The sequence below is a fragment of the Melanostigma gelatinosum genome (assembly GCF_949748355.1).
Source record: "Melanostigma gelatinosum genome assembly, chromosome: 21".
Taxonomy (NCBI): Eukaryota; Metazoa; Chordata; class Actinopteri; order Perciformes; family Zoarcidae; genus Melanostigma; species Melanostigma gelatinosum.
Genome location: NC_136654.1, coordinates 11,519,741 through 11,546,585, shown reverse-complemented (window position 1 = coordinate 11,546,585; position 26,845 = coordinate 11,519,741). Strand labels below are relative to the sequence as shown.

At 43.3% G+C, this 26,845-nt stretch overlaps 1 protein-coding gene across 1 annotated transcript in view; it reads right to left on the bottom strand.

Annotated features, from left to right (window-relative positions):
* Positions 1-22,881, bottom strand: part of dnah9 (dynein, axonemal, heavy chain 9) — a gene marked incomplete at both ends in the record, with an annotated part of 183,263 nt that extends 160,382 nt beyond the window's left edge. The window contains 17 exons of the mRNA XM_079292632.1: positions 127-383; positions 494-690; positions 1,271-1,406; positions 1,510-1,751; positions 6,907-7,015; positions 10,100-10,246; positions 10,441-10,567; positions 12,174-12,242; positions 12,446-12,560; positions 13,261-13,411; positions 13,504-13,620; positions 14,050-14,217; positions 14,392-14,625; positions 16,435-16,646; positions 16,814-16,944; positions 20,843-21,288; positions 22,534-22,881. Coding sequence (XP_079148758.1) covers positions 127-383; positions 494-690; positions 1,271-1,406; positions 1,510-1,751; positions 6,907-7,015; positions 10,100-10,246; positions 10,441-10,567; positions 12,174-12,242; positions 12,446-12,560; positions 13,261-13,411; positions 13,504-13,620; positions 14,050-14,217; positions 14,392-14,625; positions 16,435-16,646; positions 16,814-16,944; positions 20,843-21,288; positions 22,534-22,881 — 3,206 coding nt within the window. The remainder of the gene's footprint in view (positions 1-126; positions 384-493; positions 691-1,270; positions 1,407-1,509; positions 1,752-6,906; positions 7,016-10,099; positions 10,247-10,440; positions 10,568-12,173; positions 12,243-12,445; positions 12,561-13,260; positions 13,412-13,503; positions 13,621-14,049; positions 14,218-14,391; positions 14,626-16,434; positions 16,647-16,813; positions 16,945-20,842; positions 21,289-22,533) is intronic.
* Positions 22,882-26,845: the final 3,964 nt, after the last annotated feature.

The following is a 26,845-nucleotide window of genomic DNA, read 5'->3' as shown; positions in this document are numbered from 1 at the left end:
TCTTCACTCAAAAACAAAATGACTGATTCTAAAACCTAATCCAACTCTTTATAGAGGGATTACCAGAAACATGACTACGGAAACACACAAGCACACACACACACTTTCCACTTGACCAATACCCACCTGTCCACCTGCTCCCTGAAGTTATCCAGTGTTGGTGGGCTCTCTGAGACGCTGTCATCAGCATAAACCTCCTGGCTGCTGACCATGTGGCCGTACAGAAGGAACTGACGTATGAACTCCTTCCTGTCATCCATATACAGGTAGCTGTAGTGCTCCAGAGAGTTGCGAAACTTGCAGCAAGTTTCCATGACGAGCTGCACGCGTTCCATAAGGAGATGACGCATGTCTGCCAGGTCAGCCATGTCCTCCATGTCAGCCTGAGGGGAACATTTGATCATTTTCTTGAACATGTGCCATGTTGATGGTAGTGATCTGCATTTCAGACAGGGAAGTTCTAGATGTTGAGGCTGCATCAGAGCACCAGTACCTGGTAGTGGGGGAAAGGACTGTGCTGTGCGATGCGTGGCACCAGTGAGGAGATTCTAAACACATCATTGATGAGGCTCTCCACCAGCTCAAAGAAACCATCTCCTGCCCCAAACTCCAGAGATGGAGCAAACACCATGTCAGGAACCTTCAGATCCAGCTGAGACTCAAAAAGTGGGGGCAAAACCGCTCTCTGATCTGGATCAAAGGAAGGAATTGAAAACAGTTGAAGCTGCGGTGGAAACACTACTACAGTAAAACATATGGATTTCTCATAATGACTGAAATGTCTATGAGAATTCTGCAAAATATGGTATGATACAGCAGTAGGGGTGTAACGATACGCGTATTCGTATTGAACCGTTCGGTACGAGGCTCACGGATCGGTACGCATGACGAACCGAATACGTTTGAATAAAGAAAATGAAAAATAAAATTTTTTAAAACCTTTATTTAACCAGGTAGTCCCATTCAGATTAAAAATCTCTTTTGCAAGATGTAAGTAACAATATAAGATGTAAGCAAGATGTAAGTAACAATACTACATGAAGATGAAGGAGCAGTTTTAGTTTTTTATGCTTATGTGTTGCTAAGAAGACACCCCAGAAGATGGGTCACTCAGGTATAGTTCCATCATTGTTCAAAGTCAAAGAATAACTTGATGATGTTAGTTGTAATGATTAAATATATTTTAAAATCAAGTACAACACTAACATCACTACAAATAGTACTTTTGGGATTTGACTATGTATTGTTTGTTCATTACACTCCTTCCTACCCGTGTTATCCAGGAAGAACTTGAGAGAGCACTCGATGCTGTTGAAGAATCCATCTATGACCATGTCGTCGATGTAGACGACGTAGGCCTTCCACTCCTCAGAGGTCTGCTCGGATCTGAACAGCTGCAGATTGCTCTAAGACATGCCAAAACCTGACAGTCATCATCTCAACCCTGTTATATAATGACTGTAAAGACAGAGTCGAAGCAAATCTACGAGGAAACCTTTTTTAAATCACCTTCAGCAGGAAGTGGATCTGTTCTCCAGAGGACCGTATCAGACTATAAAACCTGTCAAGCCTCTCTGCCCTGTCCTCCAGACTGAGCAGTGCGTCTTTTTTGCCCTCCTTCCTGTCAAACATGGGGCTGGCCCAGGACCTCATGTAGCTCTGGATCTGCTCCACGTTATCTTTGGTCCTCTGAAGTCGGCTCTCCAGGTCACAGATGGAGTCTCGCACCTCCTGAATATACTGCCAAACACCTAGAGGGTAATAGATGATGGAGATGGTGGATCAGAGGTCAAAAGAAACAACAATATTTAACAGACGAATATAAAATGGGAGTGTGTTAGAGTGTGTGTCTAAAACAAGACTCATAAAGCAATTTACATACAGTATTGTAGTGAATGTCGACGGAAAGATGATAAAAACTAAAATGTGGTAAATACAAACAGACTGAGCCTTCATGGTTTTATGATCCCACCTTCTTATTTTACAAGTATCTATTGACTCTTTTCACTGTTAATACATTTTGTTCTAGTCTTTGTTCCACATTAGGTAACTGACTAACTAAATTCAGTGTGCCTCTATACATGAAGTGTGCAAGCTTGATGTTTACCAACTCTCTAACAGTGAAAACATCTGACTTTATAATTAATAAGTATAGTTACATCCATGATAACCAACTCTGTTTACAATTATTTTAGTTTCCTGCCATATAAATTGCTTGCATGTTTTCTTTCAACCGTAGCACAGACCACCAGCCTGTCTGTCCCCTCCCGATGTCCTTCTTGTCTCTACACAGGACACTGATTTGTGCTGAAATATTGAGTTTTATCTTATCCATTCATTTATTATGCATATTGTCAAAAAGAGTTGAGATCCCAGGAGAGCTGCCTTAAATGGGGAATATATGGTCGGCCTGTAAATTAGGCTAAAGGGACACAAAGCGTAAAATTAAGAGTTAAAAGATGAAATCTAATAATAATTTTAAAGCAAGCATGTATTACATAACAAATGTAAAGTGATTTTAACAAATGTCAACCTGATAATAATAATAATAATAATAGGTGTAGCTGAGTAGAGTGCAGTCTGTGTGTGTTCGAAAGTACGGAGATAGAGGAAGTAAGCAGGGTGTGGGCCTGAAGGGATGGGGAAATAACAGAGGTTGAGAAGGAGCTCATGCAGGGTAGCGGTTGAGTAGAAAAGACACAAAGCATAATAGAGTTAAAGGATGAGATCAATAATCATTTGATAAGCAAGTGTGTACTAAGTAAAGTGATTAACAACTGTAACTGTGATTATGATAACTAATCTGTGTTAGAACTGTGTGAGTGTGGGAAAAGGGGAAGTGAAGAATTCAGAGACATTAGGATTGCAAGATCAGGCCTACGGAAGGCAAGGTGATTTCCACACATCCACAGCATAAGCACACACACACACATAATGATGAAGAATGAATCATGTGCCGAGTGAGGAGGGGGGGGGTCCAGACAGCCCAAAAGTGTTATAAAAGAAGTAACTTGCAAACAGCAAGACGGGAATTCACGACGGGATGCCGACTGAGCCATCCATGGAGAAACACGGGACCTCGTTCGACAGCCGCGTCGGAGGACTTCGTCTCTGTTCACGGAAAGAAGACCGCCTGCTCAACTTTAACAACTGGACAACGAAAGAACCACAGCCGCCCTAGAGACTTTGTACTGAGCCTCGAGGATCGCTGAACGGACTTCGTTTGCCGCGCAGGAAGGAGCGAGGAGGGTCTGGCCAGACCCTCGCCCCTGACAATTCAAAAAAATAACTTTTCATCGCACCTTTGAAATCCAGCTCCAATCGATCCAACTCGGCATCGAAACTAATGAGTATAATCTAAGAAGAAAATGAAAGTAATGAATCAAGTGGAGTACTATTTTTATGTGAGCTGTAGCTTTGCCCTTGCTAAATGTAGCTCAAGCTCAAGTTCAATCAGGAAGACACTTACTAGTAATCGCTGTCTTTCCTCTCCTTGTAAGTACTCTATCAGCTGATTGGGGGCGTGCACTTTTAAGTAACCAACCAGATTTAGCACACCGGGTCCTCAAGCCAATCATATCGTTGCTGTCAATCTTTAAATAATGTTCTCCTCTCTGCTGCTGTCAGGTGTCATTTCAGCTAAGCAGATGCAAAGCGATACTCTTTCCCTTACATTTTAAACAACTAGTTGTGCGTAACTGAGACAATGACGGATTCCGACTTTGATCGTTTCAGGAAGAGTCGGGTCTCAACGTCGGGTTTAGCCGGAGCCGGCATTCAGCTCACCAGGTGGCCGGCGCAGGAGCACTCGCCCAGCGCGGCGCAGCGGCTCCCCTCAGACGAGCAAGAAGCCTCTTGGCTCAGCTAGTAGTTTGCGGTGGTATCCTAGTGAGTCTAACAGTTACTCGCGATCAGGCGATCCATCGCTGGGCTCATCCGAGCTCCGCAGGCGGCGTCCCGTACTCTCTCCACCAGCACTCCTGGCCTCCATTGCAGACAAAGCCGTCATTTCCACCGGGTAGCTCCACCCGCTCCATCGATACTGGTCTTCAATCTCTGGTAAACGATGCAGCTTCTGTTATACTGTTACTGTTGGCGCCACCAGCCGCCATGGTGAATCAGCTCCACGGGACAGTTCAAGGCAACGCAAGGCAAGTTTATTTGTATAGCACATAACAAGGTAATTCAAAGTGCTTCACATAAAACCATTAAAAGCATCAAAACGCAAGGCAAAAGAAAAGGAGATTTCAAAAACAATTAAAAAAAAAAAAAAAAAAAAAACTGTGTGAAATAAAATGCAGTAGTAAAATGCAGAAATGCAGGAAATTGATGAATATATTAATTGAATGTGGTTTAATTACAGGCAGCAGCAAACAGAAAAGTCTTCAATCTTGATTTAAATGAGCTGAGGGTCTCAGCAGACCTGCAGCTTTCTGGGACTTTGTTCCAGATATGTGGAGCAGAAAAACTGAACGCTGCTTCTCCATGTTTAGTTCTGACTCTGGGAACAGAAAGTAGACCGGTCCCAGACGACCTGAGGGGTCGGGATGGTTCATAAGGTAGCAGCAGATCAGAGATGTATTTTGGCCCTAAACCATTCAGTGCTTTGTAAACCAACAGCAGGATTTTAAAGTCAATTCTTTGTTGGACAGGAAGCCAGTGCAAAGACCTCAGAACTGGAGTGATGTGATCCACCCTCCTGGTCTTAGTGAGGGCACCTCGCTGTTGAAACGGAGACTTTGTTTCCGCTCCTGGTCATTTTCCAACAAATGAGGAAGTCATGGGGCTGACACACGTCGGGAGCTCCGGAGCATCGCTCTCATTTAATTAGTATGAAAGCACCTGTCCCAGTAGTGGAAGTGGAGCGCATTCATGAGACTACAAATCATTATGAGCCGAAATAAACATAACTAAGCAGCAGTTAGTTAGCAGTGAGTTTATCCTCGTCGTAGTGATGGGCGGCGCGATGGGTACTCGCGGCAAGTATTCACGGCAGGTTGTATATCACAAATAGTGCACTGATAGAACACTATTGTAATGTCTGGGGAGTATAGGAGATGGGCCAATTATTTTAAGAGGCTTTAGAACAGCAGGGTTTTCATTTTGAGTAAATGGTTGGCAGCCACATCCAGTAGTTTACAGGATATTTAACCTGTGTTTTGTATGATACATTTAATACTTTATTTTTCCCTTACAGGGCTTGGCTAAGGCGAGCAGTAGTTTATGAATATGAGGTTACAGATGACTACAATCCCTCCTCGGCATTGGGGAGGTAGGTCATGGCTTGTGTCAGCTATGCCAACGTTCTATGAGTAACACGCCTCTGTTATTCTTCACAGCCATGTTGTTGGTACGCCTCTGGTGTTTCAGAAATGACAACGCATAGAGCAGGGTGTTCAAATGAACTTCAACAAGCCCAGTTTGAGAGAGGTTCCTCATGCAAAGGTCCGGAACATCATGGTCGGTCTAACGTGCGGGATGATTTAGTCCCATATAAATTGAAGCTGCCTAACAGTTGTATCAACGTTGGTTGGTGCGTAGTCAACAGCTGATGATTAAATCAAGAAGTTGAAGGAATATGTCGTGTAAAGTAAGGGATGCATTCATAGATTAAATTACAGAACATAAGCTTTTAGGAACTTTCATCTTAAAAAGATAAAGTACCTAATTTGAGTAAATTAAGGCAACTGGATCGTCATGCAGCTTTAAATTCAGTACAGTCAGGGTGAAGCGATGTAAATGGAAGTATTACATCGTACGTTGAAGAAGATTGTGGGCAGCAACATTATTTGTTGTTATTAAACATTTGGTTCAGCTCTATTCCTCTTGTGACATCATAGTTGGGCAGTGAAATCAAGTGATAGGATTCTGATTATTGGGCTCATATCGCTTCCCTCTTTTGGATCCGGGCTCTTGGTAAATTTCCAGGTTTGGTTTTAACGGCTAGGATTACATCTGAAACCGTAAGGGATTGTTAAGTGAACAATCCCTTTAGGCCGGTCCTAGGAGAAATTCAACTACCACTATGAAACGATCTCAAGTAAGAGGCTTTTGTCTGGGCAGAGAGCGGTCATAGTGTGTTTGTAACGTCGTTTGTTTTGTTTTGAGTTTAACTCTACTATTAACGTGTTATTGTGTATGATTGTGTACTACATGCTACAGCAACAGTATTTTGATTTGGTAGCAGGAGCAGTGACAGCCACTCAAACTTTATCAAAAGATTAAAGAAAAGAAATTCACAGAGCTGGATTAACTGTTTAACTGGCGCCTTGGCATTAAAGATGTCAACAAAGATAACAAAAAATAACCCATGGTGTCGATTACCACTTCAAGGAATAGTTCAGCATTTTGAATTCTCTTATGCTCATATTCTGTAGATTGACATGCTGGTAACCGTATGTATTAATGCTGGACAGAGCCCGGCTAGCTGTTTACCTTGTTAAGAAGTCTTTATGCTAAGCTAAGCTAGGGGTCTGTATTTGACTCACAGACAAGATTGATATTGATTGTCTAATCTTAAATATTCACTAAAATACTGAACTATTTATTTTAAGGATGAACACTTATATCTAAGGCTGTAAAGATTTGTGTTTTCATGCTGAACCATCACAGTCCAGCAATCACTGGCTGGTGCACGCAGCTGCATGCAGAAAACATGGTATGTAGATTGATGCATGTAACGCGGCATCAAAGTTCAACATGTTGCACAAGAAGCTGAGTGGCGTGCTAGTCAGTCACGCTATGTGCGCACAAATGAGCATTGGAGCTGTGTATAAGATGAGGCTGGTGTGTCAGTGTTGCACATAGGTGTTGCTATTGTAGGGAATTGTAAGTACCGTTACACCCATACTGTAGTATACTTATTTTGATTGATCCAGAGTATCTCATAATGCTCAATGTTCCAACCTTGGCCGTTCCAGGTCAGACACTCTTCTGCCTTTTTGAGCTGAGCGTCGATGTCCCTGAGCTGGCCCTGAACCAGAGGATGCTCCACGTCAAGCACAGAGTGCATCACCTGCAGCCAAACAGTAGGAGAGAGAAACATAGAAAGATGTGATGAGATCTTCAGCTCCTATACTTAAGCACGAGCGCCCCCTTTTTGGGGGCTGTGGAGACATTTTAGTATATACCGTCGGATATAATGCACTTATCACGAACGAATATAATGATGTTGCACATCAGATTAATCAACAGAACCTGGGCTACAAGAATAAGTAAGCCATTTGTACATGCTCCAAACACAACTCAAACACCAACTAAATTAATTACCAAATCCATATCGCACCACCTAGTCAATCCACTCGCCACATTTCTGGCTCTACCGCTGTGGTATTTTATGCAATACGCAGACATGATACCTCAAAAGAAAGCAGACACTCCACATATTCTGGACAAATACATCAAATCTAGCTACAACAAAGCATCAGCGAGATATGAGCCAAAGAACACCAACAACAGAAATCACTTCATCAAACGATATCACACTGAAATACGTTACAACTACGTCCTTTGTTACACTAAAATCATTCTGGGCGTTTCTAGGTGGCTGTGGGTCCAAGCAGGAAGTCTGAGCATTGCCTTGCGTCATAGCCAGCACGTCTCACAGGACGGCGCCCTGCTGATTCTGATTAGCTAACAGTGCTGTCAATCTCATTTTGGTCAGTATAGCTGAGATAGAGCCCCGCGTACTCACAGGAGGCTGACATCGAGAAAAACTCCAGTAAGCAGAGAGAGACAGAGAGAGGACTCAGAGAGGATTCTGGCTTTCAAAATCAAGCTAAAGCTGCTGTATTTGGATGTATTGAACACCATTAGTGATATTCAAGTGGAATATATAGTTTGGTACATGAGAAAATTCAAATGGCACAGATGGTGCCAAATAATGGTGCAAAATGTTGGTGACCTCGCCTGAACTCTCTGTACTAAAACCTCTCTAATGTTGTTCTGCTTCACTTTAACAAAGTCAAACTTTGCAGAGAGACTGTTCACATATTGTGCTATGGTTTGGGAGAGGTTTAGACCTGCAGCTGCATCATTCCAAAGAAATAATAATCCTGTAAGTGCTTTTCTTTTAAGGCGAACCTGAAACTTTTCAATTTGTGCTGTGTCCCATCTTCATTTGCTCTTAACCAGTAACATATACACTGATATTTACACATCTGTACAAATCTCACAAGTGTTCCCTTTATTATAACACCAGAATTATTCAAATATACCTTGTGGTTGCAGAGATACTCTTTTTAGTATGGGTATGCAATTTTCAAGAGGAGGCCTAACAAATAGGTCCGTTTTGCATTTACAGAAATATCATTTTAATACAACTTCTGTGTAGCGTTTCAAGCCCCGAGCATCAAGACAGGATGTCATCCTCATTAAAGTCATTGTTTCCGTATCTTTCCATGTTGTCATACTTAACTGGACTTGAACTTTAAGCTACGTGAAGCAATGAAGTGCTGCAGACCAGCCCCTTAACAGGGTCACACCTCCAGCACACTAGTGCATCATAGAACCAGTCAAAAGAGCAGAATTAGCAGCCGGGCTGTCACATCCAAACTGTAAAAGCAAATGTGATGACCGACTGGCTGCAGCACAGATATCACTCTCAGATACCCCTTTAAACACAGCCATTGATGTTGCCATGCCCCTCGAATGCACCCTCACACCGTGAGGCAATGAAAACGCTTTATTGAATGCAGGGGAGATAGCTTCCACAATCCAGTGAAAACCGCTGGTTAGACAAAAAATGGTTCCATAAAGGTACACTCTGAGTGTGGTCTTTGTACATGCGTAGCACATCAGGAGCTCAAAGTCCATGGAGCTTTAGACTGCACGGATAGTCTTTGGTAAATACCGTACATCAGGGTAAATGTAACCTTGGAGTCATCACAAAAGGAATTGGGTATAACAGGGATGCACAGACAAAGCATGTCACCCTCCCGCCCTGCGGAGGTCAAAGTGAGAAGTAGTGCAGTCTTGTATGAAAACAAATCTTGTATCTACAGACTTAATGGGCTCAAATGGGGGACCACAAAGAGCCTCACGCACCAACACTGAATCCCATGAGGGTAGCTGGACTCTTTCGGTCCACTGCTACAATGCCAATAGTCCAATAAATGGCATATAGGCCTCCAGTGGATGATGCCCTCGAATTCTGGGTCGTTGCCACCACACTTTGGGGCAGACCCATGGCAATTCAATTTGATCTCTCAACAGGTAGGCAGCTGCCACAGTTCTGGGTGTGGATGAATCACCTCCACTGCCACATGAGAGAGAAGGTCCCTGCACAGAGGAAGCTGTTTAGCTCTTTAATCACTTCCTCCCTCCAAGGCTATATAATATTACTTTGAAATTTGGAAAAGTATAGTTATTTTGAATACCAGTGCGCCACCCGTACTTTTTCTTTGACTGTAATAGCTACAACGGCCTCCTCTCGGCTGTGCTAAAGAGGAACAGACAGTGTTGTTTGTCAGTTGAGTAAGTTAGTGGCACAGCCAGTGTGATTTGGAGTGGTGTCAGTCACTGTAACACAAGCCATTGAATGTGTTAATATGACCCGCACCAAACACTTGGGCAGACCATCAATGTATTGAGAAGAAGGGTTAGGAACGCAGGGTGTACCACCTTAGTCTTAGCTGGTGCTAGAATGCTATTGGCTCACTCTCTGTGTGCAGCAGTCAATGAGCTGACATGGTTGATTCAGACCACCCCAGACTGAATTATGGCCGATCTCCCCAACGCATATTTTATTGAATATTGGCCGTTAACAATCGGCAATCAAACCTAATTTCACACTGTGACAGCTAAACTGTCAAATTCTCAGGTTCACATGCATATCGGACTGTGAGGGGGATCTGTACGGATCATGGGTCAACTACCTTCAATTTTACCACTATCAGGGCCGCTCTAAGAAGTAATGCGAACACACCCTCAACAAAGCATTTTTTTATCAGTTGGATCATTTTGACAGGGTTATTGCACAAACGAAATCCAAGCGCAGAGGATAATTCTGAGAGTAAACCTTTCACGAGCACACAGAAGCAGCCTTAATATGAGGAGATGGGCTGAATACCATACTGCTTTCAGCCTAACCTAAGCCAACCTTGTTGTATCGGCCCACGGTGAGCTCCAGGTTGGCAACGTACTGCCACAGCTGCCCCCTGGTGGTGTAGATCTGCACCGCAGTTTCAGGTATGGCCTCTGTCTGTCTGGCCTCCAAGTACTTCACTTCCCTCAACACAGACGCCAGCTAGGAGTAGGTGGAAATTAGAAGCACTGGCAGACATATCAAGACATTTACAACAAATTGGGGTTTTAAATTTGATCAGCCAAGGCTGCCGATAGTGTTTGCCAAAATTCAACATTTTTACTTTGAAGCAAATCCTGTCCACAGTATTTGAAATGATTACAAGCCTGTCGTGGATCAGTTTATATTCTTCAGACCTGCGGGTTGAAGTTGACTGAGATCAGCTGAGTGTCTGGGTCCCTGCTGATTAATGGAAGGTTGAGGTTGTATTGAGAACTCTCGGCCACGGACTCTGTCCATGCCTCATAGAGGCTGGTGGAGTATCTGGAATAACAAACACAGGGAACACAATTTGTGATCACAATCAAACAAAATATCATCTATTATCATAGGAGAAATATTTGTACCTTTTCCGCCAGGGTATAACATGAATTCATATTCCCATTAAATGGCTGGTACTTCTATTTCACTAGGCCACAGGCGTGAAAACGGTTCACATCGTGGACGTTAAAATAAGTTTAAAAAAAACAAGCAGCTAAAAGGCATATGATTGAGACATTTTCCCAATCCCCTGAGGTTGTAAACAGAATGAGAGGTGTGATTGGCTCGTCCATATCACACGGACAATAAGGCAGTGAAGGAGCGTTAGATAGATTAATATGAGGATAAACGGGAACTGGGAACTGAGAGAGACTGGGAACAGAGAATATGTCAGCGCTCCGTACAGCTATATCAATCTGTAAATACTGTAGCCACGATTATGATGAGAACTTCAGTGCGCGCTGTGTGCTCCTTATTGGATTTCTGCTGTGAGCTTCATTTCCTGATAGTGGCACCGCAGACGCAGAGGCAATCAAATGCCATGGTCATGGTCATAAATCACACTGCATTTTGTCTGTGGGGGTAATGAGTGAGCATGCCCGTCCTGTTCCTGCCTGGAATATGTACAATAATGAAGGCATTCATCGGAGGCAGCAGCGATGATTATTACAGCATAACAAGGGCTCTAATTTCTGATGGGAGTAAATTGAGGGAAAATAACTGGTGTTGTTCATCATTCCATTACTCTGGCTGAGGGCACATGAAGGGAAGGAGTGATATTAAGCACGCAAAGTATAAAGAATGGATGTTTGTCTGGGTGTGTGTAGGTGCATCTGTGTGTGCACGCATCTCATCTCATTCATAAAATACTTCTGGCCACCTATGTTAGCATACTTATAAGGACTTATACTTGATTGATTCCCTAACCTTTAACCTTCCTCAATTTTAACAATGACTGTAATACTAATAATCATCTAAGCAACAAATTCCCATTATGAGAATTTAAAAGTGGTGGCCATGGCATATGCATTATTTTCTGCTGCCAATCCTACAATGTAATGCATCACAGCAAAATAGGCAGAACACGCTCATGTTGTGGGATTGTTCTCGTCTTTTCTTGGAAAGTATAGAAATGGAATATCTCTGTCTCTTTGTCTCTCTGACTCCATAAAAAGAGTGGGACGCTTCCTCTAGCAGGTTTTGATGTTGGATGTGGTCTAAAAGGCATCAGTGAGCAGCACAGAGCATATGGGATTATAGGAGTCCTGTGAAATAATCTGCAGAGCAGCGCCACAGTAATGAGAACATAAATCATGCCTACAGCCGCATGTCGACATGCTAGTCCACAGGGGCAGCTTCATAAATGTCATACACTCAACAAACAAAATCACAATAGTTCGGTATAAAAACAGCCCTGATGTAAATTAACCGAGGAAGATGGGTCAGAAAGCTCATATTTGATTCATGTTGGCTTTTATGATATTTACAGTCCTCTTCTGTCACTGTCTATTCTGTTTAATCTTCCTTTTTGTTCTTTTTTATTCCCAAACACATACATCTAAGGATGATGACATACAGTGTAATACACTGAGATAAGACCCACACACACCTGTCCAGCAGTTGCATCATCTCCTCATACTTCTGGGTGACCCTGGCTCCCTCTGCAGACTCCAGGAACCTGCAGAGAAGATGAAATTGTACAGCCCATGCAAAGGTTATATCCAATATCTTTTCAGTGTCAATATTCCATAACATTGTTTTTATGAGACCTTTACAAAAGCTCACAGAGCGACTCATTCACACAGAGACCACTGGAAATGCATGACCACACCAAAACTCTTGTTTTAATCTGCTGTGGTGGAGCCCAGAGAGGAGACTCACGGGTGGGACAGGAGTCTGAATTTGGAGAAGGGGATCTGGACGCGCTGCTGTAGCTCCTGGGCCCATCTCAGCCCTCCAGCTACTGCTGGCATATTCTTATTCACTGGGGTCCAGCCTGAGGAGGTCAACAATCAGTAGTTACTGTCAGTAACCACACAGTCCGTGACCTTGAGTGAAGTTGAAGATTGGGGGAGCTATGCTGGATGTTTGTGCATCAGACAAGTCAATGTACAGATAAGATTCAACCAAAGTAAAAGGACATCGAGGGACTTCAACTACCCTCTCATACAGTCCTGTCTATGGGTGTGTTTAATCTTTAAAGTGTCCTTAAAGCGTTCTTATGGATCTTACTGTTGATTTCACAGTAGAGCTGTGAAAGGAAATGTGGGGAGATGGATATGGCATGGAACAATACTGGACCCAAAACCTGGACAATGTGGTTCAAGTTCGGAATCTTAAACCTCTGGGGCACCACAATGCCCCGCCCCCCGTCACTCAAACCAAAAAGGGTTGGTTCATTAAATCACAAAAACATATTACCGCTAGTGCTATCAATTCATGCAGGTAGTTTAGATTATATTTCCCCACGTTTTAAGATTTTTGTGCCTCCATCTGACAACAATGGAGGTGAATGGAAAAAATTGAAATGCAACAGACAACGTTGTTTCATCTTCATACCTAAACCAAAACAATCTAAAGGTTGATGTATGCCTACAGAGGTTTGACCTCCCAACCACAGTCTGCAGACACTTTGCTGTCTCATGCGTCTCTCTGTGAAGTATCGTGTAAAATGCAACCGTTGTTATGGCTCTCACCCAGCTCCTCTGCAGTTTGGAAGTATTTGTTGTAGAGGCATTTACAGCAGTCCAGCTCTTTCTCAAACATGGAGACAAGGAGAGGGTATCTGTCCAGAGCATCTGTGGCCACTAAGGGTCGCTCCAGCAAGCTACCAAACATATCCAGAACCTGCAGAAGTCAGATAAGTGAAAGGGCTTTCAATAAATATGTGTGGATGTATGTGTGTGAGAGAGGAGCAGTGAGAGATTAAGTTCTTAGACCTTGAAGGCGTGCTCCAGTCCGGAGGCATCCTCAAAGGCCTGACAGAAGACAGCTCCTAGTCGTCGGTCTGTGTCATCCACCTTAAGTTTGAACTCCCTCACATCGTCTTCATACTCCTGCAGGGCAGATAGTTCAGCTCGACCGACAGCCAAAACAGCACACAGCAGTGTGCACTAACACAGAGCCAGCACAGCAAATTCCTTTTCACATCTCACTGACTGAAAGCCATCCAGCGGGGAGCACTGACTGGGTCTTACAAGCAGAGTAAATTGCTTTTCTTGCTGTAACTCAGCAACATCTTGCAACTAGCACTGAAAAAGCTTCATTTCACTTGGGCAGAGACACAGTTTGCTCCACAAACGCTGGCGTGACCAGGCGAAGGGTAAAAAAAAGAGCATGTAGTAGTATTCAGCTTGTAGCCTGTATCTCGTACTTCATAAAACCTTTGTAAAAATTAACTGACCGTCAAAGTTGCTCTACAAAATGAAAGCCTAATTTATCCAGCAGGCAAGTGAACAAAACCCAGTGACCCTAATCCTTCATACCCTGTTCTTGACGTCCAAGCAGTCGTAGGTCTTCTCTGTGAACAGTTTGTAAGTTTCCACAAACTCTTGGTGGAGCAACCGGACCTGCTGGCTGAGGGCTCGGCCTCGGACGCCTCCAATCTCCAATTTCTCGAGCTTCAGCAGGTCTACAGCCGTCAACAGGATGTCCTTTAGGGGAAATGGAGGCTAATCAAGCTAAACTGCAGTATCAATGAAAAGAAAGGTCTGATCTGTTACAGATGCTAGTTTAACTTTGGCATCTCAATCCTCACACTGAACCAAATACAACACACCTCAATAATTCCCCACCTTTTGAGTAATGCATAATGTTTCCATACTCACCTTAATGGTCCTGATTCTTTCAATAAAACGGTCAAGTCTAGAGAAGGCCAACAGTGGGGAAAAGTCCCAAGGCCTCACAGAGCTTCCGTTCCTCTGGTACTGGCTCATATTGGCCCTCTGGTCCTCATAAGTACTCCTGAAGAGCTGCAGGATCTCCAGGCTCGTCTGCACCTTCTGGAGACTCTCTAAAACCTCTCCTCTCAGAAGATCTTCTTGGATTACATACACCCGGGCCTTGTGTTGAAGAGCAGTGAAGGTAGTTAGTGGTATAGTAACAGATACATGTTTATAATCAATAATAATAATCAAGAAAGCCTAACTGTCCTCGGGCACCACACCTCCAACCACCTAGTGACGTACTGGTCTGTATTCTGAATAGGAGACTGCAGCTGTTAGCTACATCTGCTCCTCACCACCTGTACCTGCTACCCTCCTTCTGTAGTCTCTTCTTCTTTCTTTGTATCGTGACAGAGAATTTTCCCTGTGCTAGTACAGTTCTACTGTGATTTAGTTTATGTGCCTTACTCACCAACAAAACGATATATGTGACATATGATTGTGTACCTAGGAGAGTGGTAACAGGGCCATATGGGTTATCTCTGCCTTTGCTTTGATAAGAGGGAGTGACTCAATGGGGGTGCAGTTTAAGCAGAGAATGTTCCCAGGGGTAATCAAGGGTAATAAAGACAGATGTCTTTGGGTGACAAGGCTCAGAAGAGGAATGGGGTGACTGGAGGGGTCAATTGGGAGCTTGAAACTGCTTTGTATTGTTATAATGTAACTACCCGATGTTCCCCCCCACCCTGTGTGCTGAGATGCTTATTCCTCTGCTGATTGCTGATTCCTCTGCAGACTGCGCTGCAGTCTGTATGACGATGAAGGCCTTCTCTGGCCAGAGAATAAATACTTTAAAGACAAACTTCTTTCCTCAATGTTTCTTGTTTCAGTATTATAGGACTCACTCGGTACTATTGAATCATTTTTTCCACCACAGTATTTATACATCTTCGACAAGGATCTTCAACTGATGTGGATGTTATCTTCCTGCCTGGGCGATGTAACTTAGCCTCTGTTTGTTGTTTGACATTATGTATGAAACTATCAATTGCATATTTAGAACCCATTTACATGGTTCTCTTTTCAAAAACTAGTAAGATGAAAACAGTGTTTTCCTCCATCTTACAGAATTAGCATTAACTAGCTAAGAAAAGCTGATTAAATGTGATAGTGACGGTTGCCATTTCAGCCAGCTCGAAAACCTACAGTTTGAAAATTCTATTTGATCATCATCTTCGAACCCCAGCAGCAAAGCAAGAGCTTTCCTCTCACTCCTCACCTCTTCTGCCGTGTTTACATTGGAACCACGGAGGAACCACAGAGGAACTACAGGTATTCTCAAGATGGATAGCATGTACTCAAGTCACCAGCTTAGCTTAGTATAAAAACTGGACTTAAAAAGCTAGCCTTCTTTCACCAAAACCTTTAAAGCTCACAAATGAACATGTTTTATTTTGTTAGTTTGAAACATACACAAACTGAAATGTAAAAGTGCTGAGTTGTGACTGGAACTATTTCTTGGCCGGGCACAGCGATCACCTGGAGTGTGTGCCTGAATTGTCTCCTGGCTCTATAGACATATTGCTATGTCTAGTCTGTTATGTGCACTGTGGGTACTAAACCTCCGCAGGATACGTTCACACCTCAGAGAGAGTGGCAAGGTTGGCGGTTCGATCCTCAGTTACTACATGTGCTGTGCCAAAGTGTCCCTGAGCAAGACACTGAACCTCTAACTGCTTCTCAGGGGCAGCCTTCGCTGGAGCGCGCCTTAAAGTCCGTGAGTCCGTAAGGGTGGAGTTTGGGATTTGGCCAATGGCCGAGAATAAACATAAATCCACCCACAGAAAGAACCTCAGTACCACCCACTCTGTGGTGACAGCTCTTCAGAAACCCCACAGTAATGACTAATTAGCAACAAAGATGCAACCACAAAACATAAAACTAAAGGGAAACAAGGTCTTGGAATTGATTGAGACTGCAGTTGACCTGCTGTATGAGGAGGTTGGAGGTCTCCTGCAGCAGAACCAGGAGGCGAGCTGGGGTGTTGTAGTATCTGGAGCTGGCCCACACCAGGCAGACTGTGTGCATCAGAGGGCCGATATGACACCTCACATCAGGAAACTCTGCACTCTCTATGTCCTCAAACAGACGCTGCAGGGGCCTCAGGTAGGTGCAGATGTCCTTTGCCTCCTCCAAGGCTGGAGAGTGAAGATGTGATCACAATACAACTGCAAAATACTACTTGTGAAAAAGTAAATGGTAGATCATGAATCACACTTTAGCCCTCAACCAAGCATGTGCTACACCTCAGAAAGCAGGCTTCATTTCATTTCTTTATATTGTCAGGTGCATAGATTGTCATTACCTGCTAGCACATCCTGTTTCATGTCAGTAAAAGCAGGGGAATAGCTGCTCTCCACAGCCTCCAACAGCATCGCCATCTTCTTGACCTTAGAGGCTTCGAGCTGGGAGTGGATGCACTCCAGGTCTGTATGTCTTCAAGGGGGAAAAAAGATTTCTGTCACATTTGCAGAAGGCCACTGGTTTGTGTGTCAGCACTCGAAGGACCATCACTATGTTTGTGTAAAGTCCTTCCTATGTTATCAACCACAAGCTGTTTTCAGGGTTGCCAACTGTCATGTCATCCACTCTCAGGCTGTCTCTCACCATGCATGAGCAAATCTCACGTCAAGTCTCAAATCAAATATAGTTTTATAGGTTACATAGACTGTCTCTGCACACAGGACAAAGTCTCCACATCAGGCTCTTTTCCACATTTGAGCACCGATATAGGTCCATAAACATTACAGACTGGAGAAAACGGTTGGCTTCAGTTGTGGGGCTTTAGTTGACAGTAGTGCGCACACACAGACCTCTTCAAAGCCACTAAACACCTTCATGTATGTTGAGTTTGGCCTACAAATTCACATATATTACAAATTGTAATACAACTTTCAGTGCCATTTAGAGAGAGTTTCTAACAGGTTAGATTAATGTCTTTTACGACTAAATGTTATCTGGGTTTTGCCAAATCGTTAATCGGCCCACTTGTTGCAGCTGTTTTTAGGATCCGTCCTGTGAGTATAATATATATGTAGCTATCAAGCAGCAGCAGGGTCCCCATAGTGGCACCACAGCAGCAACCTCGTTTCTTATTTATAATTACGTATTATTCCCGACATGTGGACAGGATCAGTCAGGATCTAACAAAAAATGTAATTCTATATTTTTCCACACTTTAGACAGATAAGTTGTCACACATGTTCACAGCTAAGTATTATATTACTTACTGTATAGGCTACAGTCAAATCCTCTGGCACACAGTGGAGATTTCTATTTGACTGTTCATAAAAGTCTTATCTGTTTACTCTGGACAGTCAAAAATACTTTTTCCATGTCACAGTTATTATCATGGGGAAGTTCCACAGTATCACCAGTATCACCCTCCTCCTATCATACCCGAGGTGCCCGGTTGTGTTTCATCTGTTACCGATTGGAGGCTCGTCAGCAGGATGAGCCACACCTGTGCCGGTGTGGCTCTGCCTTAAAATACCCTTTCCAGTTGACAGCGGCGCTCGCTGAAAGGAAGATCTTTGTTGACTGGCTCACCACAGTTGTTGCTGTGTTTGTGTAAAGTAACGTTAACCTTCGGTTACCGGTACTTGTTTTTGGCGAGAACAAATAAATTGCTTCTTTTGGCCGCCAGCTTGTTGTGTCCCTGTTTTTGTTCCAGTCTCTGAGCCGGGCTGTGACATATGGGGGCTCGTCCATTTCTGGTTGACCCGGTGTCTGCATTGATGTCAGAGTTTAGCTTTAATATCAGTAGCAGCTGTAGCATGGTAGGCTGTGTGCCTTGTGTTGAATTGGTTGCACAATCTGCTTGATTGGGAGACATTTGAGTCTGGTATATAGGCTGATTTATTTTGTTTGTGTCGCCGAGCTGTTAGGCTGGTGATTTTGTGTCAGAGTCTGGGTGGTCCACTCTACACGGTGAGTAAATTGCTGTTGTTCTGTCCCTGTTAGGCTTAAGAGCAGACTCCCTTTGGAGGTTGTTGGGGGATGTTTCTATAGTGTGGTGATGAAAAGTGGTTAGAGCAGTTGTCTCTGCGGCACGTCCGAGGCTGCAGGTGGGTTGCCAGTTATGGCTGCTTTACCGAGCCTGCGGGTTTTAGTGCGTAAGTACCCACCACAGGTAGCCCCTGAAGACTAGGGGGAGTTTAGTTTGTCTCTGGTTAGGCAGTCCGAGGGACAGGACTACGGTAATGTTTGGCTGTGTATGGCCCATTGGATCTCTGGCTGTGGTGTAGCGTAAAGGGTTCTTCCTTCTGTACTTATCGTTTTGTGTGTATTCGGGCAGGTTAAAAATAAGCTATGGCTTCTGTTGAGGACTTTTTAAGAGCTCCATCAGAGGAGTTATTGGAACGTTGTTCATGAGAGTGGTTGGTGAAAATTGCTGAGCATTTTAAGATGGATGTGGGGATAAGTGTTTGAAGCAGAACATGAAAAACATCTTAAAAGAAAATCTGGTTGAAGTGGGTGTTCTCCAGTCTAAGTTGCAGGCTGTTGGTCCCGCCTCAGACACGTTTGCTGCATCTGCCTCTAGTGGAGCTGGGGTAAGTAATGGTACAGAGTTAACTTTTGAGCAGCGTAAAGAGTTGCTGTTGTTGCAAGTGGAAATTAAAAGACTTTAATTGGAAGAGCGCAGGTTGCATTTGAGTGATGGTGGCATGGGGCAGGTCTCTGTGGGTTTTTCTGGGCCCTCACGTGCTTTTGATGTTGCTAATAATCTGAGGTTGGTGCATTGCGTTCTCACAGGTAAGGCGCAGCAAGCGTACGCTGCCCTTAGTGTGGCTGCTAGTAAAGTGTATTTGTCGGTCAAGGCTGCAGTGTTAAGAGCCTATGGGTTGGTGCCTGAGGCATACCGCCAGAGGTTCAGGTTTTGGAAGATGTCTGGTAGGCAGACACACGTGGAGTTAACCACTCAATTCAGTCGTTTGTGTACTTCATTGGGGATTCATTCTTATGATGCAATGTGTGATTTGATTGTCCTGGAGCAGTTTAAAAATTCTGTTCCCGGTCATATTGTTACTTACTTAAATGAACACAAAGTGAGGACGGCGTCGGAAGCTGCTGCTCTAGCTGATGAGTATGTGTTGACGCACTGTGGTGGCCGTGAGTGCGGGTCTTGGAATGAGGCTGGCTACAGGCAGGATGGAGGTAACATTCGCCCAGCAAGTAAGTGGTGGGGTGAGGGACACAGTCCTCGCCGTGATGAACCAGAATGGGCTGCATGAAGTCAGCAGCAGGTTGAGGCGAGTGACCTATGCCATTACTGTATGGCGTCATTGGAAGGCTGACTGCCCTGTAAAGTCCAGTGCCAACAGGTTGTCACACTGGCTGTTGCTGTCCAAAAAAATCTGTCCTCCCTGTGTTTTTGCTCCCAGTGAGGAGGTGGAACCGGGAGTGGATTGCAGTCCGATTTTTCAGCTTTTGTGTCTGAAGGCCATGTGTCGCTGGCGGGGAGTGCTGTCAAGGTACCAGTGAAAATATTGAGAGATACGGGGGCCTTTGATTTGTTCATTGTTAGTTCTGTGATGGGTTTAAATGTGTTGCCTGTTCCGGTGCATACATTGAAACTTAACTGTGGTTTGGTTCAGGGTGAGGTCGCTATGGGCGTGCGTCCTGCATTGCTAATTCGAGGCATGTTCAACGTTGGTTTATACATGAATGAAAAAAATGTGTGATGCTCACAGCATTTTAGGAGAGCATTTCAAATGCAACTTCTCCTTTGATAATCTGTGCCCAATACAATTAATCTGAATCGAAAATCGGTCTACTATTTTCATGGGAACATTGTTTTCTGATAAAACGATCCACTTTGAGAGCTGTTGAAATTTGCATCTCCATTACATTGGGAGAAATCTCTGGGTGTAATATATTTACCACTTGGCACTTTAATTCAGTGTTTAAACATGAGTAAATCTCTGCTTGGTAAGAAATGACTACATAGCTTTGCTGAATTATCAGTTTGTGTAACCGGAGTGGATGCATAACTACATAATATGTTAAAGTAGGAAACAGATGGAGAAAACACGTTATCACATTAGTGCAGAGGAAAAACAACGATAAAAGTAGAGGATATTGGCCTCATAAGACATAATTCTGCTTTGTAAGTACAACAGAAAAATGAAAAGGAAGCACTGGGCTCCAAATTACAGTCTTCACTTGATAGCACTGGTGTTCTGGATCTCAAATAATTAGTTTCACCAGCAAAAACGTTTAAAACGTCTCAACTTTGAGGTCCTGTAGGGACGTGTTATTTTCATACAATCGCTGCACTGGAACAGAAGTTGCCAGTGAGTGTGTGTGTGTGTGTAATAACAGAGGCGCTGACCTGTTCTTCCAGAAGAGCAGCTCGGTGTGTGGTGTGGGGTTCCTGCCCTCTAACAGAGCCTCAGAGGAGTCTTTCTTCAGGACGGCGCGGATCTGATGGCTCCACTCAATCACTGCTGACTCCAAGGAGTGGATGATGCTTTTATCCACTACTTCCACCCTGTGAAGTTCCACAAGGGAACAGTTTACTTTCAACGTGGGAAAGAATGATGCATTGACATGAACCTTTATGTCTCCTGTGTTTGTTTGCCTTTTATCTGTCTCCAGGGCAGCCTGCTCTACTCTCTCTGAGCCTGCAGGGAGAGGCAGCAGCGTCTTGCCCTGGACTTGGCCTGACACCACAAACACATTGGTCTTGAGGGAGTCGACGTGGCGTCTGATGTCCTGAGACATGACCTGGGGCCATTCAGAGTGGTTCATACTGTTGGACAGTAGCGGGGCCACAACCTGGAGGAGTAAAAGGAAAAGGAGTTCTCTCAACATGGAAAAACGTTTGCTTTGGACGCTTACAGTGGTGGAAGAAGTGTGCACATCGTTCACTTCAGTGAAGGTGGTCCAAGTAAATCTTCTGCTTTCAGAATTTTTGTATGTTTAAAAAAAATTAAAGTTCCCATTATGCAGCAGAATGATCCATGTCAGTGGTATGTAAGAAAATATCATATTATATTATTAGTAAAAGAAAGTGTGTGTGACAAACAGGTCGCCTGGCTTGATTCCTTGCTAGGCATAGCACTGCCACAAGCTGTAACTGTAACCACCAGATACACACCTCACCCGAACTCACCCACTACACGACATGCACTACATCATACAGAACAGTCTCTACACAGGTGGAAGCTAACTGCAGACACCCTTAAGTAGGCCTAATTAGCATAGCCAACAGTAGTAACATGAAAAGAATTAGCATTAAGAATTTACTTTAAAAGGGATGAATACACATGAAACTCTATTAGTGACTTACTTACACTTCAATTGACGAACACAAAAGTCAAATACATGAGTTACATATGTTGTAGCATTACGTTTATTGTATTATTACTCTATAATTATTGTTTATTTATTCATGTATATCACTTTGCATTTCATATATCTGTGCTTAATATGAACTAAAAATAGTTCATACTAATACAATTTAAGTCACCCAATGAGTTACTACAAACCAGTGGTAAGGTAAACAGTAATACCACAATGTAAAATACAGATCTACAGAAATTATATCAGCCAAATATAGCCTGTTTAATGTATCACATGGCCTATTTCCAAGTGTTATATTACTGTACATGTGTCAGTAATATAACGCTGAATCTCATTGTCTTGCTCGTAACCACAACTACAGGCCTAACCACTCCAGGCCTATCACAAACTGTTTGCAAATGAGAAAGCGATGCATACAATGAACAGAGGGGGATCAGGTCACCAGGGTCTAATGCAGCTCTGGGTAAGAGGAGAATAGAGTTCAGTAATAGACAAAGTATAAGTAACATTAACTATTTGAATAAAGTCCATGTTGAGTACATAAGCATGCCTACAATTATTCAGTGTAAATTACATTCAATACTTGGCCTTGTGACCAAAGTGAAAGTCCTTCATCTCAGTCTAAACCTCACTCACAACAGGATGAGAGACACGTGAACATTGAACCAGTCCTTCATGCATCCAGCAATAATTAACCCATTGTGTCCTGCTGCTTACCTCAACTAGAGCAGAAAAGTGATCCAGTGGAGCGTAAGACAAGTCCCCGTAGACCAGGTTCTCCTTCATGGAGTCCGGCCGCAGCGCTGTCCTGCTGTGTTTCACAAAGTACACCACCTTGTTCCTGGAGCTGGCCGTGAAGGCGGCGGCAGGCTGCAGCAGTCCGGACGTGGTCACAGACACCACCAGAGTCCTCTGCTCGGCTCTGTCCAGGAACTCCTGCAGCACCTGCCAGTTGTCCTCGCTGGACAAGCACTTCTGCCATTTGTCCTGTTTCAGTTTCAGAGTCCTCAGCACATAACCCGCTATGAAGTCCAGTCTTCTGTCCTCGGCAGGTGACTCCTCCATGTCCGCAAGTCGCTCTGCTGTCCCGGGTCAGTGTGTGAGCTGCACTGATTGTGTCTCGGCCTCCATAGTAACGCAGTGTTTGCATTAATCAGGCCGTTGCTTAGGGGACATGAGCGACCGGGCTGACCCGGGACTAGGGCATCCCCCTGTGTCCTACACGGACTGACACACATTGTTCCGCTGCAGTCCTTTGTTTGACTTTCGGGGGGAAGATGTTGTCAAAGTGTGGCCACTAAGCGACACAGTTAAGGATAATCATACGTTCAAACTACAGTGGCATGTAAAGCTGCATCTTCATACTGTTCATCTTGTCTTATCTTATGACATTGCAGTGATAGCTCATATTCTTTCGAATAAATAAATGACCCACAGGAAATTACAAGGACACTGCTGGGTTAGAGGAGAAAAGAGAAGTGAAATAAGAATGTCGTTTTTTTTTAAAGAAGGAAAGTAGAAGAGCAAATGGATTTCAGTTTAACTGATTGTAGTGTTTTGGAAGCTGCAGCTATGGACCTGAATGACACCCTGAGACATCTTACATCAGAACCTTCTGCACGTACAGAAGTAGGGACAGACTCCTGCATAACCAGGCCAGGAGCACACTGACAAAGGAGATCAGAGTAGCAAAGAGGAGCTACACTAAAACAGGTTTCAGACCTCGACCCTGCATCATGTGGCGAGGCCTACAGGACATCACCAGCAACAGGAGACAGGAGGTCAGGAGGTCTGCACAACGACTGTGGCTCAGTGGAGGAGCGGGTCGTCCTTCAATCAGAAGATCCGATGTCGATGTGTCATTAGGCAAGTCACTTAACCTCAAATTGCTCCTGTAGGCTGTGCCTGCTGTGCATGAAGAGAATTGTTAGAGAATGGTTAGATGGTCCTGATGGGCACCTTGCATGCAGCCCCTACAGCACCCTCAGTGGTCGGAAGACCATCGATATGCATGTACAAGTCCATCTACCATCTTCAAGAGATCACTGGAGCGGTGGAGTCCCCTCCTTCAAACAAAAACCATCAAGAATGCATACAAGAGCATCCAAAAACGTGATTATTTTATAGACAATTTATTTAGTGAACTACCAGCAAACATGCTATATTGTGAAATATAAAGTTAAGGAAAAAAATGACATATATTTGAATAGAAGTATTGCCCGGCGAACTAAAGCTGATTTGGATTCTAAAAAGTGGGTATTAGAAGTGTGTTTTTAAACCAATTCTGTAATATCATTTTACTGTAGGAAAGTTGATGAGGACATATTTCAATGAAAAAAAATCACTTTAGTAAGACTTAGACCTATTATCAGCTAATGAAGTCAGTATGGGTTTGACACCACCAGGCTGTTGGCACATTCACCTCCTGAAGAGGGAACGTTCACCTCTAAAATCAACATTTACCTTCATAACCAGCTCAATGGGCACGAGGATGAGACCAAGACATTGTTTAAGTAACTTAGCCTATATTGTTGTTACTATATATAAAATATTTTATCTGAATGACTTGATGAGACAATTTTGTACATTACAGTCATTTATCAGACGCTGTTATCCAAAGCGACTTACAGTTCAGTGTCTGTCTATACACCGGAGGCACAGCTACGGGAGCAATTTGGGGTTAAGTGTCTTGCTCAAGGACACATCGACATGCGACTAGCGGAGCCGGAGCCGGGGATTGAACCGCCGATCATCTGATTGAAGGACAGCCCTGCTCTCCACTTAGGCACAGTCATCCATGTATCCATTTGTAATCCATCTATAAATGACCACAAGGTAGCACTATTCTACTGAAAACATGTGGCCTGAGCAGGAGTTACTTTGTAGAACAGGTTATTTTACATCAGTACATGTTTTACATTTGAGGGTTTTTTTCTCAACAAAGATATCCAGAAGCTCAGTGAACCTGCTTCATGTCTGATCTGAAACATCTGAGGCCTCTGAACAATGATAAGTCAACTTCACACTTAGTGTTGACTCAGTCTCAAAGCTGTAAGTACGACCACCAGCACCCACTCAACTTACAAAACAGTGCAAAATACAAGGTTAAGAGCATTCTGAGTTCTCACCTGGAAGGACTCACCTGTGTCCCTGTGAGGACGGATCAAACCACAGTCACAAAGTCTGCATCAAAACAGGTTTCCCCATTGCAATAAGAACTCTGAACACTGCACTTAAACAATCTTAAAGATCTTAAAGAATCTGTCAATCTTGTAAACACGGTCTGTGACTTTTGTCTTGTGGTAATGTGCTTGCATTCATGTAGCACCGTTCTAGTCTTCCAACTACTCAACGAGTCGTGCACTACATGTCAACATTCATTCAGCTATATGGGGTTTAGTATCTTGCCCAAGGTACACTTCGACATGCGGAGACAGGGATCTAACCATCGACCTGATCTGTGCTCTACCTCTGAGCCACAGCCATGTAAATAATCTCTGTTGTGTTGGTTATGTGTCGAATGCGATGGTGATATCTGTCTACATTTACTGACACTGTTTTATTGAGCTTACCCACCGTGCTGCACCAAAAGCACATTCCACCCACTTGGCCTGTGGTCATTAATAAATGACAGGCCAAAGAGAATCATTGCAAGCAGACTTTCCATTTCAGGCTCAAACAAGCTGCCTGGTCACTGATATGAAGGAGAGGCTGGACACTGGAATACATGAAGCAGGAATGTCTGCCTCACCCTGATCTTTTGATCAGCTGCAGGATTAAAGAAAGACTGCTAGAAAAGACAGCAAGGATTAACAAAGCCCCAGTACACTGGGCATGCAATTCACTTCCTGTTCCTTGAAGCAAGTTTAAAATGTCACCTGACTTGTAACCAGAGCAAGAAGTTTAATCAGAGTTAGATACATTGCAACATGACATTCTATGCTTATCCTATTATAGAGATTTATTTTTACCAGTTGATCAGTAGTTGCACATTTATTGTTATCACCGTGTATGAAATCTGCTGAACCGTTTACTCAAATACAGATTTGGTTTACTTTAATACATGAACATCAATACATTTAACACATATGGTTACTTTTTAATGACACATCCATTTAAAGTATGATTGTGTTCATTGACTTCCCTGGAGTTGTGTCCTTCACTTGCAATGTGTAGATCTTAACTTGACAGAGACCAAACTCTTTGTCCAAGTTAAAGTAGAATGATTACAATACCCTCAGTTGCAAATGTATCAGGTCCACCTAGCTAAACTAATTCAGTCTAATACAACAGCCCTGCAATAAACATTCATGAAGGGAGTTCTCTAAACTATTTCAGCTGATTCTTCTTTATGCCACTGAGGGGGTTTTCTAATATTGTAATCACCACTTTTATATCAATGGGAGGTGGACAAAGTATTAGATATATGATATTTAACTTAACCAGAGTCAGAACATGAGATTCTTGCTATTGTATTTCCTTGTCCTCACCAGCAGAGGTCAGTAAAGTTCTTATATTATTTCATGCTTCTGTGAGACTTCAGACAAATAGTATCATGATCGCACGGATTAGGAGAAAGTCTAATTAATATATTGTTAAAAGTGAAAACCCCATTTTCCTTTATTACGTTTTAAATGTTCTTCACAAAAGACAAGAAGTGTGACTGAACCTGTGACACACTGTGACACAACTGTCTGAATAAAACAGACACAGTCCTCATGTCGTCATGTCCTCAGGCACACGTCCATGTCATCTGTGTCCAGGTGAGCTCAAACCCAAAGCATGAATATAGATAGAAACAGAGTATACATTAGTATATCACATGAAAGAAGTACAATTGTCCCTGGAGGTATCACAATGCTTTCTTTTTTGTGCTGCATCAGTTCATGGAGTAGAGTTTAATTCAGCTTCACATAAAACCTTGTAAACTGGTTCATTATAAAAAGGTGTTTACTAACTTGTTCAAATTCTTTATTCACAATTTTAAATATGCCTGTCCCTCTCTTTTCCTTGTTTTATTGCTTTCAGA